Here is a 14,090-nt window from a genome sequence, read left to right on the forward strand (position 1 = left end):
TGAGACTTTCTGCCTCCCAATGGGCAAATTCATCTTTTGAATGTTTTACATATGGGGGGGGGGAGATTTATTGCTCAACTCTGACAGCAAAATCCCTTGATCCTCAAAGAATTAACTTCTTTCTTTTAATAAAATCCTTAAGTAGGACAACGGAGAAGCTCTCAGCTTGATCGACATGACAGGGACCCTTCAAGCAGAAATAGCATCCAAGGCTCCATACATTTTGCCTACAGGGGAAAATAAATAGGGACTTAGGTGGATTTTCTGGCCAGCAGTCTTTAAAGCATGCCTTGTTTGTTTTTTTGCATAAATGAAAAAAAAGCAGATTAAAAAAAACCAGCAGAAAGTAAATAAAAAGGAGAAATGGAAATACATTAACACCCATTTCTAAAAAGAAGTTAATAAGGAAGATCTGGTCCCTGCTGCTATGCTATACCTGCTGCTGCAAATCTCTCAGGTAACAGGTGTCTGGTTCCCCAGTCAGTGTACTAAAGGATGACTTCATAGGGGTGGAGCCCAGTTAGACTGTAAAGGTGGCACTCAGGTGAGCCAGGTAAGAAGTGAACTTATGCGGGTCTCTTCAGCACGTCAGCTGTTCCTTGAAGGAAGCTGATCCTGTTGCCCACGCAACAAGCACACACACACCTCCCTGCTAAGCTGCTTGTATTATTATTTTCCCAACCACCTGGGCAAGAAACACGAGCTTGGAAATGGAAACCAAAGATCCTACTGGAAAAGAAAGTGTGGGGGTCAGGAAAAAGAACCTCACCTTCCTCAAGCAGAGATTGTACATGCTGGAAAGGAGGAAGACGGACACGGTGGTGGAGAGCAGCACTGCAGGAGACCACAACAGCAGCTCTGCAACCTTGAGGAGGAGCCAGTCAGACAGGAGTGAATACAACCAGAAATTGCAAGGTAAAATTGGGCAGGGGAGGGAGGAGAAGGAAGAATCCAGCTACTTTTCTTAATGTTTAGTTCAACCATCTCAAAGCAACGTGCAATGATGGCAGGTGTAATCCATATGCTTGGAAATGATGATCAGGAGGAGGAGGAGGAGGGTGTTCTACCTGGAAGATACTTAAGGCAGTTAATATATTTTTATTATTGTTTCAGAAAGAGCAATAAGATAGAAATACCTTGAAAGGTACTTAGTTTATCTCATTACACTGAAGGGGAGGATTTTAATTAAAGGCCACATTAACTTTGTTTATAATTATACAATTCTTTAAAGCCACATTTTAGACAGGTGCGAATTACCCTATTTTCACGTGAAATGAAATAATAGGAACTAAGCGGTGGGAGCTTCGTCTTGGAACGAGAAAAAGTTTTGCTTCGTTATGTTCATGTTTGGATCTTAAGTAAAATGAGAATATTGATTTTTTCTGTGCTTATGTCCCTGGGGTCACAAATGAAGAAAACACTAAGTTGTTATTCACAGAATAAGGCAAGTCCAAGTCTAACTGCTATAAATTTAAAATAACTGTATGTATAGACACATATATAGATATATAAGTAGTCCTCATTTACAACCACAATTGAGATGAGAATTTGCATTGCTAAATAATACTGTCATTGAGCCTCACCTGAATTTTTGCCATAAGCGAATCACACTGTTGTTAGCTGAATCTGACTTCCTCCATTGACTTTGCTTGGGAAGGTTATAAATGGTGATCACATAATTCTGGGACACTACAACCACTGTAAATACATGCCAATTGCCAAGCACTCAACTCATGATTACATGACCATGGAAATGCCACAACAGTCATAAGTGCATGAACCCATCGTACGTTTTTCAATGCCATTGTAACTTTGAATCCTTAAAAAATGGTCATAAGTTGAGAACTACCTGTAAAGAGAGGAGGTTTTTTTCTATTCCTAAAAAGGATTTTTCCTAATTCAGTATGAAAAGGTTAGACTATACAATAACCATTTTGGATTGCAGCCAAAGTGGCTTAAATAATAGTGTATGTGTAGCATTCATTATGCTGGTGGAATGTAGGTTATAAAACTACATTGTAATGCTGAACAGGTTTGTAACATTGCCCTAAAGCAACCTCACAGGAGCATTTTAGTCCCAGTAACAGTGGAATTCAGTGACAAACAATAGCCTGTGATGTAAAGCTCATCCTTTCTATCTGCAGAACCTTCATATAGTATGCAAACTGTATTTCCCTATATGCAAAGGGATTGTATTGTACTGACAGAGCAATTAGTCAGGAAGAATTTCCCTGGGACAAACCATTGCCAGATGCTTCATTTGTTAAGGCTACCTTCTGTTTAGCTACAAAAGAAAACTAATATTGGGAAAATAGTTTTTCTGCCCATTTCCAATTCCCAGCGGTAGTCAATATATACAGGATTTTCTTATTTTTATAGGATCTACAGTGAATCCCATTAGTGACAGAAAGGCAGGAAAAAACAGGGAAATAATTTACATGATTCTTGTATCTGTATCTCAAAAGCACAGAACTTCCCCAAACTGCTGAAAACAATACTATGGGTAATCACTGGACAGTCCCAAAAGAAGTAGCCTTTAGTTATTCTAGCTTTATTCCAGCTTTAACCCTTTTATTTATATAATGACAGGAGAATAGAGAAGGAAAATAGGACAAAAGGTGATCCCTCCTCTATTCTGCACATGAAGTAATTGGAGGAATGAAAAAGTATGGAGACCCTTTTGTTGAACAAGCTAGCATAGCCTACTCATATACAGTATAAAGGTATAAATCACGGTTTGCAAAGTAATAGTTAAATTCAAACACTGCACTGGGCTAAGGATAAACACTATATGGACATTTGTAACAAGCCATAGTCTTTTATTTGCTTTGATTGTAGAGTGATGTGTTACCCCATCCACTGTAGTTGATGGATTATGACTTAATAGTATATGTGAATAAGGTCAAGAGGATTAAGACAACATGTAAACTTAATCCCATTAGCATAATTAGTTATTACAAATATTTTGAGCCCCTGAAGAGAAATCACAGAATTTGTTCAGGTTCTAGTGAGGCCTCTGGATGAAAAACTTGCCCTGAGCCACATTGCCTGATTTAGACTCAGTGCTCCTTGCTGCTTTTGCTATCAGCCCCTCCTGTTGGGTTTCCTCATGATAGGAAATCTCTTGTGGTTAGATTTTTACAATCACATAACCTCTGGTTAATGTTAGTTGGACTTACTCAACTTATGTTTATATAGCACAATATACGTAAATAGTTCTAACCAGATTTGGCAACATTCTCAGCTTCATAGTATAGGTAGTCCTCGACTTACAGCCACAATTGAGCCCAAAATTTCTGTTGTTAAGTGAGTTTGCCCCATTTGTTTGCCACATTTGTTAAATGAATCGCTGCAGTTAAATTAGTAACACAGTTGTAAAATGAATCTGGCTTCCCCATTGACTTTGCTTGTTAGAACAGAGGTCTCCAACCTTTCCGGACTCGCAGCCCGGAGGGAAAGAGAGCAGCTTCCAAATTGGTGCGCACACGCACACACACAAATGGGGCCACATGCAGTGGCGCGGCACTAGCATTCCCGTTCACGCATGCAGCATGTGCAAATGGGCCGTGCACAGCCGCCCAGCACTAGCGGCCCCATTTGCACCCATGTGCGCTAGCACGAGTGGGGGAAAATGTGTGCCCACTCATGCACGCACTGGCCAGGCATTTCCACAGGCTGCTGGCCAAGAGCCCACAGCCTGGTCCCAGGCTGCGGCCCATAGATTGGGAACCCCTGTGTTAGAAAATTGCAAAAGGGGATCACATGAACCAGGAAACAAGAACCATCATAAATATTAGCCAGTTGCCAAGTGTCCGATTTTTATCATTTGACCATGGGGATACTGCAATGGATGTAAGTGTGAAAAACAGTCATAAGTCACTTCTTTCAGTGCCACTGAGCTTCAAATGGTCACTAAACAAATGGATGTAAGTTGAGGACTGCCGGTAGTCTGGCATACAGCATTATACAATCCCAGCCATTTCTTAAAATTTAACCCATGGTTCCTTAGAGTCATGCATTCCAGGATTACACATAACGTTTTATTTATTGTTTCATTTATTTACTAGATTTATATCTCACCATTCATTCAGGAGCACAAGGCAGCACATAGAACCCTCCCATTTTCTCCTATGTCATCAAAACTTGGTTGAAAGAGAATGAATTGTATCTCTCAAACTCAGTCTAAAATCTTAATTGAGGGCACAGACCAGCTAGTGGAATAGTGCTACCAGCTGTGCTTTGGATTCTACTTAATTTCACATTAGTGGAAAAATATGAATGAACAATATCATTCCTAGGTTTTTATTTTTGTAACAACATGCTGTAATACTGGAATTTGTGTGAGACAACAAATTACCTTTAATTTCTTCATGTATATTCCCCGGTTCAAAATAAGTGTTGAATATTTCTGATGGCGTTGTTATTTGTGGAATATCCTTTCATTTTCAGATTTGGGAACATTTTCTCACATGTGCTGCCTTTCATTAGAATTTCTGAGATCTCTTTTCAATCAATTTAAAAACAGGAAGTATCTCAATAATAGACATTATATTGAAAGGTTAGTGTTGTGTAAATGGATGAGCGATTTAAACAGGAACTGAATCTACTAGTGTTAGTAAAATAAAATAATGGATTACTTGAACAGCTTTCCTCCTTAAGCCAATGTTTGCATAAGGCAGGACTTTTTTTGTTATCTGAGGCCTAAATAGATATATAGTGATCCTTTTTACTAGTTGCCATTCATTATGAGCAACATAACTCTCCTATAAATTATTTACCATATATTTTTTATTCATTGCTTAGTGCACCAACATTATAAAATATAAACCACTGGTTGATATGGTTTTTGGTTTTTTGTTCTGGATGGATCAAGTTACAACTAGGAGTATAACAGGACATATGTATCATAGTGGGAAAATGATGCTTATGTAAATATCTGTTGACCTTTCTAACCTTTTCATGTTAAAAGCTCTATTCAAATGTCATTCTCTTTGAGCTTTAGGTAATCATAGTTAATTAAATTGGTTAGTATTTTTGAAAGCCTAAAAACTCTCCCTGTTTTTTTTATAAGATAGCAAGAACTTATATTGTATAGCTTAGCTCCCTGTCAAAACTGATCTTCAAATATCCTATTAATCAAATAGACATACTGTAATACAGTTCTTAATAATTATATGAAATGAGATGGTAAGATTAAAAAAAAATCCAGATGAGTATGACTTGAAGTTTGAATTTGGAATAATGTAGCATCTATTTATACTGTAGCATCTGTCATCAGTCTAAACTTGATGTAAAAGTGGGAACTGAAAAATATATCATATTAATTATGTATTCTTTAAATGCAGTACAATGAAGGCAATTTACCATTTTAAGTCATAATGTATAATAAATGCACACATATGAACCACTCTTCAAGCCTTATGGAAAAATAAATAATTTTATTTATTTACTTAAATTGAATAGCTGCCCCACTCCAAAGGATTCTGGGTGGTGTAATGTTTATGTGATTTCACTGATTAAATACAAGTAATTAATCACTTCTCTGTATTTAATAGTGCCCTTCTTTCATCATGCAGCCGTAGGATATAGTGATTAAGGTGTTGATATAGGATAAGGAGACCAAGTTGAAATGTACCTTTAGCCAAAATTCACTGGATGATTTTAGCCAGCCACTCTCTTTTAGCAAAACCTACCTCATGAGGATGCTGTGGTGAGGATAAAATGCAGGGGAATCCTTGAGGTGGTGTCTCCTAAAAGTAACTTGGATATAACCCTAATGAGTAGATGAATGAAGATTACAACCGAGACGCAATTTTTGGAAAGACACTGTAAATTTTAGATAGTTTGTAGATTACGTACCTCTGTCTTAATCTGCATCCCAGCAACTGCATTTTGTATTGTTTGATGTTTCTAAATCATTTTCAATCATCCTTTTGCAATCCAAGAAGATTTACTAATATGTAGATAGGATTGGCCAGGAGAAACTATATTTGTTATGTCAGTTTTAGTTGGAAACTACAGGAAGCTTCAGAAGATACCCAACCCTTTAGTGATATCTAGTGGCCCCAAGACTGCAGAAGTGTCCACAGAATGTAGTAAAAAAAAAGTCAAGAAGGCAACAAGTGCAAACTTCTGCCTGTTTTTTTATGTGAAGCTGGAGCAATCTTGATGTTTTTGAACATAGCCTGAAGACACCCCTGCAAGACTGTAAATACAGTCCTGTATTAGGAGTTGGACCATTCTTGTCTGCAATATATTAAATAGCTTCTAGAGCAGAGTAGATGAACCAGGGAGTCAGTATCAAAAAATATCCCTGCCTTTCATGACTATGTTGAGATACTGTTAAGAAATGAATATTAGCTTAAGGTTATTCCATTAGTAGCAATTGAATGCTGCAGAGGCTAACTGAAATGCCTGCTCTTGGATTAGATCAGGAGTGTCAAACTGCCGGCCTGCAGGCCGGATGTGTCATGGTGAAACCGCGCCCACCCCATTGCCGGCAATGGAAAAAAAGTCATGATATGTTGTGACACATCACATGACATTACGAGTTTGACACCCCTGGATTAGATGGTCTTTTAACTATTTTTCTATCCAACTTATAATTATTTGAAGGTATAAATGGTTATTGTTGGCAAATATAGTATATAGAAAAAGATTTGCACTTAACAGTATGGAGATCCAGGTATAATTTCAGTTAATGATTCACAGTTTTACTCTATTATTATAAGAGTGAATCTGTTGTTTTATATTTTTAATTATTTTATATTTCTCTCTCTCTCTCTCTCTCTCTCTCTCTCTCTCTCACACACACACACACACACACACACACACACACACACACACACACACACACACACACACACACACACACACACACACATATATATATATATATATATATATATATATATATATATATATATATATATATATATATATATATATATATATATATAATTTTATTTTTTTAGATTGCTAACAAAGAATTAAGGGAGAATTGGAATAGCTATTTCAAGCTTCTTAGCTCTCTTCAGCCAAACATACCCTTCTGAGATTTGAACCTGGGCTGCTTGCACGTTAGGCAGCTGTGTTAACGTGCAAGCAGCCCAGGTTCAAATCTCAGAAGGGTATGTTTGGCTGAAGAGAGCTAAGAAGCTCGAAATAGCTATTCCAATTCTTCCTTAATTCTTTGTTAGCAATCTAAAAAAAAATGAATATATATAAATGATGTCGCAGTTGGCGACTGCTGCCTGTGGATGGCTCTAGATTGAGCTGATACAGGCAAAAGAAAAAGAAAGAAGATTTCTTTCTCCCATATTTGGGCCGACAGGGTGCATAAAAAAACAACAACACTCAAGGTACACACACACACACACACACACACACACATAATTAATTCAGAGATTGTTTTATGTAGTAACTTTAGAATTCACAACCCAGGTAGGAGAGACATTACCCATCAGAGCCCATCAGAAGCATTCACAATAAGGATATTATTTCATTTTTGATATTTTTTTATAATTTTTTCAATGTTCTAGAAAACATTCATTCAATCATTTAAAAGAATCTAAAGTCAAGGAATGGAAATCAGATATTTCCTGTAAAAGTTATGTGCCTTTTTCATAACTACTTGCAACACATGGTTAAACAAAAAACAAAACTAGGGTTTTGGATTACTTAAATAGGTATCAGTTGATAATAGTTGAGCAGTGTCAAATTCTCTAGCGGTTTGTGCAAGGTTATAGAGACTATAATGTTTCTTTGCCTGAAATACATGGGAAACCTGATACTGAGGGGAAACTTTCTCAGATGGCATAAATTTCAGCATTTTATTCAGAATGGAGTCAGATAACTAAGAACTATGTGATAGCTACTAAGCCAGAATTATCTCTGAATTCTATATTTTTAAAATACAGTTGAGAAATCAGAAGTTGCATTTCCCCTTAAATTCTCACATGTGCAAATCATTACCGTTTTTGATCTTATTAGTTCCATCAGCAGTTATATTAATGAGGTTAAAATCAGCCAGGTTTCCCTATTCTTTTCAAGCTTTGCTTTAAAAAGAACCTGCTATTTGCAATAGCTATTATTATTGATTGTAGGTCCCTCTGTTAAGGTGTTTCACCTATTGTGTTAACTCATGATATGGTCTGCTTCCTTCATTAATGCTGTTTTTATGACCATCATTATGAATTAGAATTATGTATAAATCAAGCCACTCTGTTAATCAAATCATGATTAAAACAGTCATGGCTAAATCTTTGAGTCAACCAGGAAGGGAAGAACCACATAGAACTGAATAGGAGTTGAGAAACTGGAGAAATTGTTGTTTTAAGTATATCCTGTGGACATCCCTGCTGACTTATTTTCAAATGTTTAATTTATGCAATACAAAATAAGACCTTCTCTTTGACAATAGGGGTTTCTCATTTATACTACTTGTGCTTTATAAAGTAACATAAAGAAAATATTTTTCTGTACTGAAAAATATAAATTCAGATTGGAGGGGAAACAAAAAATGGAAGGAGGAAAGAGAGAAACAACGTATTGAGGATATTAATTCAGGTAGATAAACCTGGATGTTCATTTCACTTAATGAAGACTAAAGTGTTAAGTTCAAGTAAGTGTATAAAAATAATATTGAATATCCTGAGTATTGTTTCGAATTATTAGAGCAGAAAGATCAGTATAACATACGCTCAGGAAAGAAAAGAAAGGTAAGATTAGCTTACATTTCATGAGACTGTAGCCATAAATGTGTCCAGCTAGTCCTCATTTAACAATCACAATTGGGACTGATCACTTGGTTGTTAAGTGAAGCGGGCATTAAGTGAAACAGCAACTGTCCTTGTGATCTTACTTCAGCTTTCCTTTGCAGATCTGTGAGAGTTGTAAATGTGATGATTGGTCATAAAGTTACTTTTTCATCATTGTTACAACTGCAAAGAATCACTAAATGAGGCAGCCACTAAATGAGGACTACCTGTACTTATCTTTAAATTCAGAAACATCTGTTTTGTCCATATGAAAGTTCCTATTAAATATATACAGCCAAACCATGTTTTCATTAACCATGTTTTATGGAATAATACCCAAGTAGTTAGGATCTCATGGCACATTATGCTATGGCATAATTCATGGTCTGCAAGTTGTAGTACCTGATGATCCTAATCAAAGAAAACCAGAATGTGGCTTACTGCTACGTATAACTAAGACAATAAACATGTTTGTACAGTGTGCTATATCCAAGCTGGGCAAGCCACTAGATCACATTCATGACCATTGATAGAATATCAGCTGCAAACTTCTGGATTTGTGTGCTGTTCCCATGTGCAGCTGTTCCTTTTTGTGGGTCATTTAGCCCTAAACAAGTTGTTAACCTATTTTTTAAACAAAGGTTTGTTTGTTTGTTTGTTTACAGAAAAGATGGCGCCCCATGCAGGATCTGTAGGACCAGTTGGTTTACCCCTGGAAACTGAAGAACAACTCATTAAGCGAATGATGGCCAGAAGGCAAAAGATAATTGCAGAAATACTCCAAACAGAAAGAGATTATCTTAGTGATCTGGAATTCTGCATCAGAATAGTGGTTGAGCCCTTGAAAAAAAGGCAGGTAAGAAAGTTTTAGTCTTTCCTTCCTTCCTTCCTTCCTTCCTTCCTTCCTTCCTTCCTTCCTTCCTTCCTTCCTTCCTTCCCTTTTGCTCTTTTTCTCACTTAATCTGAGAAAAGCTGGATGCAATTGCTAGTTTACTTCCAGGTCCATTTCAAAGTGTTGGTCATTATCTTTAAAGCCCTTTATGGCATGGGCCCAGAATATCTGAGGAACTGGCTTACCCCATCATTTGTCTCATTCATTCCAATGAAAAGGGCCCACTTTGGATCATGTTAGCCAACAATGTGAAATTAATGATAAATGTATGTTCAGTCAGTCGTGTGTACCCAGGAAACGGAACATTCAGTTAATCAGTGGTGTGTCATGCAAAATGCATGTGCACATGTAACATCTCTGCTACCTGAGTTGTACTAGGTGCCAGTTTGCTTTTGAGTCCAATTCAAGCTGTTGATCATCACCTTTAAAGCTCTTCAGAGCAAAGGGGCCAGGTTACCTGGGGGAACATATCATCCCAACTATATTAACCCATCCCACCCAGTCAAGCAGGGACGTAATGTTTCATATCCCATTTGTCAAGGAGTTTCAACTGGCAGAACCAGTTGAGCCAGGAGGAGGGCCTTCTCTGCTGTTATCCCTGTTCTTCAGAAATTTTACCCTCAGAGGTGAGCCCCCAATCTTCTGAAGTGTGATGCAGCCCTGGGGACAGCTGGTGGCTTGAGGGCATTCCCACTCTTGCTAACTTTTTAGCCTTCTGAATTTTTAACTTTGACTTTCACTTCAAGCTTATAAGTTTTAGCTTTTTATCTGTGTTTTTGTTCAGGTTTTATATTATTTTATTATGTTGTTGTAAACCACCCAGAGTCATTTAGTTGAGGTGGGCAGCCTAGAAATTTAATAAATAAAGCCAGAGAGACATAGAGGCTGTATTTGCACATGCAGATAGCTAATAATATTTTACAGTAATTAGCTTTGCAGACCCAGACTGCAGGGTACTGCATCTGAGACAGTGATGCTAATGGAAGTGCTGATTACAATTATATCTTTTCATGCAGGTTTTATTCTGTCAGTTTGTTGTTCAGCTGGCACTTCAGAAATGTCTGGCTACCACATACACATTCAGAGTTTTGTTTTTGAAGCAAAACAGGCAGTCTGCTTTATTTATTTATATATTTTTGTCAGCAAAAATCTAAATTTAAAACACACACACACACACATATTGCACATTTTTATTTTCTTTGCACAATTTATTTTTTTTAATATTAAATGGATTTGTATGGCTGCTTTATATATAGTATTGCAACAAAAAGGATAACTTTTCTATTTTTAAAGGATAGACCATTAGGGATTAATAATCAAGCAGATAATCTAAATTATTTACATTACCTTTAGTTTTATTATATTTTTGTTTGAGAAACACACAAAAGATAGGAAAACTTTCTTTGCTATGAGGGAGAGGGAGAATAGTTGCCATTCCCCAACCTTGTGTTTCTTAGTTGCATTGCCCTTCAGCCTCCATAATCTTCCAGCCAGATTTTGACTTCATTGCTTAAAAAAAATAATGAAGACTGATCTATACATATCCTGCCGTGAAGATATATCAGCTGAAAATGTTTGTATTTATATTTGTTTTACATATAAATGTAAAATGTAGTTATATTGTAATAAAAATTGCAATCCATTTCATCATATAGTGTTTAACCTGTTAGTTTAAAATCTTAGTAGCAATGTATACATTTTGGCTTATTATATGGTCATCATCTATATATAACTATTTTAAATTCAGTTTTGGATTTTTTATTCCAATTGTCCTTTTATTTGAACCTCCCTTTTATCTGATCATAAGAAAACCCATTGAAAAGTGAATATGTAATGTGTGTTTCTGAGCAAAAGAATAGCTACAACAGTAGCATTCCATTTTTTCAGTTTTTGCCCCTTGTTTTGGCTTCATTAGATTGCTCGACTTGATGTGGATAGCTTATTTAGCAACATTGAATTGGTCCATGAAATATCATCAAAACTGTTGTCATTGTTGGAAGAAGCAACATCAGATGTGGAACCAGCCATACAAGGAATTGGTATGTTGTTGTCTTCCTGAACTCTACAGGGCTACCTGGAGCAATAACAACAACAATTGTAATAATAATGCTGCAATAAATTGCCCATTGCCCAGCTAGAGTCAAACTTACCTGCTTATTTTTCCAAACTACCATTCCAAGTACTGTAGTATGCAAATGAAAGATAGAGAATCAGGCCCATAATCAACTTGCAACATCATACTCAGCTAGCTTAATCTAGCTGGCAACCGTTCCTGTCAGACTTTCTTACTGATGCTTCCAGCAGCATATAATTGTACTAACTGGGTCAAATATCTTTTATTTTGGAGACTGGAAAGCCCTGACCCCAGGACGTAGGAAGGTCTTGTGCATCAGGATAGCTCTTACAAGGCTTTGTCATTACTAGGCCCTTCCTGATTTGTCAGGCTGGAAACAGTAGGCCTGTTTGCCAATTAATGTTTGAGAGCAGAGAGATCCACTTCTGGGGGGTGGGGTCTAAAAAGGCAAGACATAACAGAACATTTATGTGGCTCTGAACAAATGGATGTATTTTGTACTACTAAACTGCCATATTCCCTTTTTTGACCTCCTGCCCTGGATGTGGCTGTTGAGGCCTGTGTTTCATATTACTTGGCTTTCAAGTATGTTCTGTAATGGAGAGGGTTGCTTTGTAGCTCTTTTTCTTAGAGGATATGCAAACAGATCGATTGACTGGCTCTAGGAGTTTCCGTGATACAGGTGAGTGGACTGTATTATTTAACCCTTTTCAAATGAACCATGAGATTAGTTGTCTTACACTCTAAACCTCCTCTAACCCTGTATATTTGTTAGAATATATTCTGTTTTTCATCCAGGAGTTCAAGGCATCTTACAGTATATGGATATTTTTATTGTATTTTCATAACAACAGTGTATTTCCATATGGTAAGACTGGACTTGAATCTGGGTGTCTGCAGTTCCAGTCCAACACCTGTTACTATATCACACTGGGTCTGCCTAGAAAAAAAAGGACAAAGCTGCATAGAAGGAACATCTTCACATAGATTAAAACAAGGATTTTAAAAGTTTCCCAAATTGTGCTTTATTTGATGTCATATAAAGCAAACATAACTGACCTTCAATATGTTTCTGAGTTATAATATCTAGCATTCTTCACAGTGTATGATTTCACTCTGGGTTTTTTATTGTTTTTTCTTTTTCTTTTTTACCTATGAATGCAAAAGCTAGATAACTTTTTGATCTTTTAGTTGGTCCTAATTTATGCTATGATATAATTCAATATTATGTATATAATATGTTAAATCAGGAGGACGGACATATAACTAGAACACATTCAAGCAGTTTTCTTGGTATGAGTAGTGATTTGTCATTGTCCTCCTCCAATGTTTTTTCAACTTCTCAATCTAGCCTACAGTTCTTAGATTTCAGATTATCAAACAAAAGCAAAGATGAAGATTTAGTCAAGACTGAATAAGTGTTTAACCTCCATGAACATGCATGCACATGCACACACACGCGTGCACGCATGCACACACACACACACAGACACAAGCATAGGGTGAAGATCTGATTCAAATTTGACATCCAGATTATAATTAGAGATCTGAAGATAGCAAGATTTACTTTGGAGCATTTGAGTTTAAAGATGTAATTCATAAATACATCAACCATATCTATTGTGGAAAAGCATCAACATGTCCACAGCTGCTTCATGTAACCTGTAGCTTTCTGATTGTTTGGGTTTACATTATATAACGTTTTGCTTTGTCTTTATTTTTTTTGAAACAAATAAGACATAACAAATCATGATTTGTTGTTTGTTTTTTTTAAAGATTTTTATTATTTTTCATCATAAAAAAAAACATCACAAGTGTTACACAATGCTATATGAAAAAATCCCCCACCCCCCCGGACTTCCCAAACCTAATCCCAGGATAATATTCAGATATAAGTAAACAGGTATTAATATCTCTAACTCCACAAAGTATATTATTCTACATGAGTAGGTAAAATATTTTAAAAAAAAAGAACAAATTTACTAAAAACCTAAATTATATTCCACCACTCTATGCTTATTTTAAATATAAACAATCCATCTTCTCCATATTAATAAAAATTATCATTCAAGTAATTCTTCAAGTAAGCCGAAATCTTTTCCATTTCAGCAAAGTACGAAACTTCAATCTCCAGTCTTCCATTGTAAGTATCTATAATTTCATCATTCTACATCTATAAAAAAATCTTTTAAGCCCTTTTATGAAATTTACATCTTCAAATACTTATCAAGTATAATGTCAAAAAATTACCAGCCTTCATTCATTATTAAATCAGACAGAAATTCTCTATTTCAAAATAATTATCATATTTAAAATAACAATGTAATTCCAAAAAATGCATATCTAATTTTAAAAACATATTCTA

General features: G+C 36.1%; 1 protein-coding gene across 1 annotated transcript in view; it reads left to right on the top strand.

The window, feature by feature from the left end:
• Positions 1-531: 531 nt before the first annotated feature.
• LOC107302907 (rho guanine nucleotide exchange factor 38) overlaps positions 532-14,090 on the top strand; it is a 16,702-nt gene continuing 3,143 nt past the window's right edge. The window contains exons 1-3 of the mRNA XM_015832107.1: positions 532-915; positions 9,425-9,615; positions 11,567-11,690. Of these exons, the coding sequence (XP_015687593.1) occupies positions 711-915; positions 9,425-9,615; positions 11,567-11,690 (520 nt within the window). The 5' untranslated portion in view covers positions 532-710. The remainder of the gene's footprint in view (positions 916-9,424; positions 9,616-11,566; positions 11,691-14,090) is intronic.

Source organism: Protobothrops mucrosquamatus, unplaced genomic scaffold, assembly GCF_001527695.2.
Source record: "Protobothrops mucrosquamatus isolate PMUCROS unplaced genomic scaffold, P.Mucros_1.0 scaffold_4, whole genome shotgun sequence".
NCBI classification, from domain to species: domain Eukaryota; kingdom Metazoa; phylum Chordata; class Lepidosauria; order Squamata; family Viperidae; genus Protobothrops; species Protobothrops mucrosquamatus.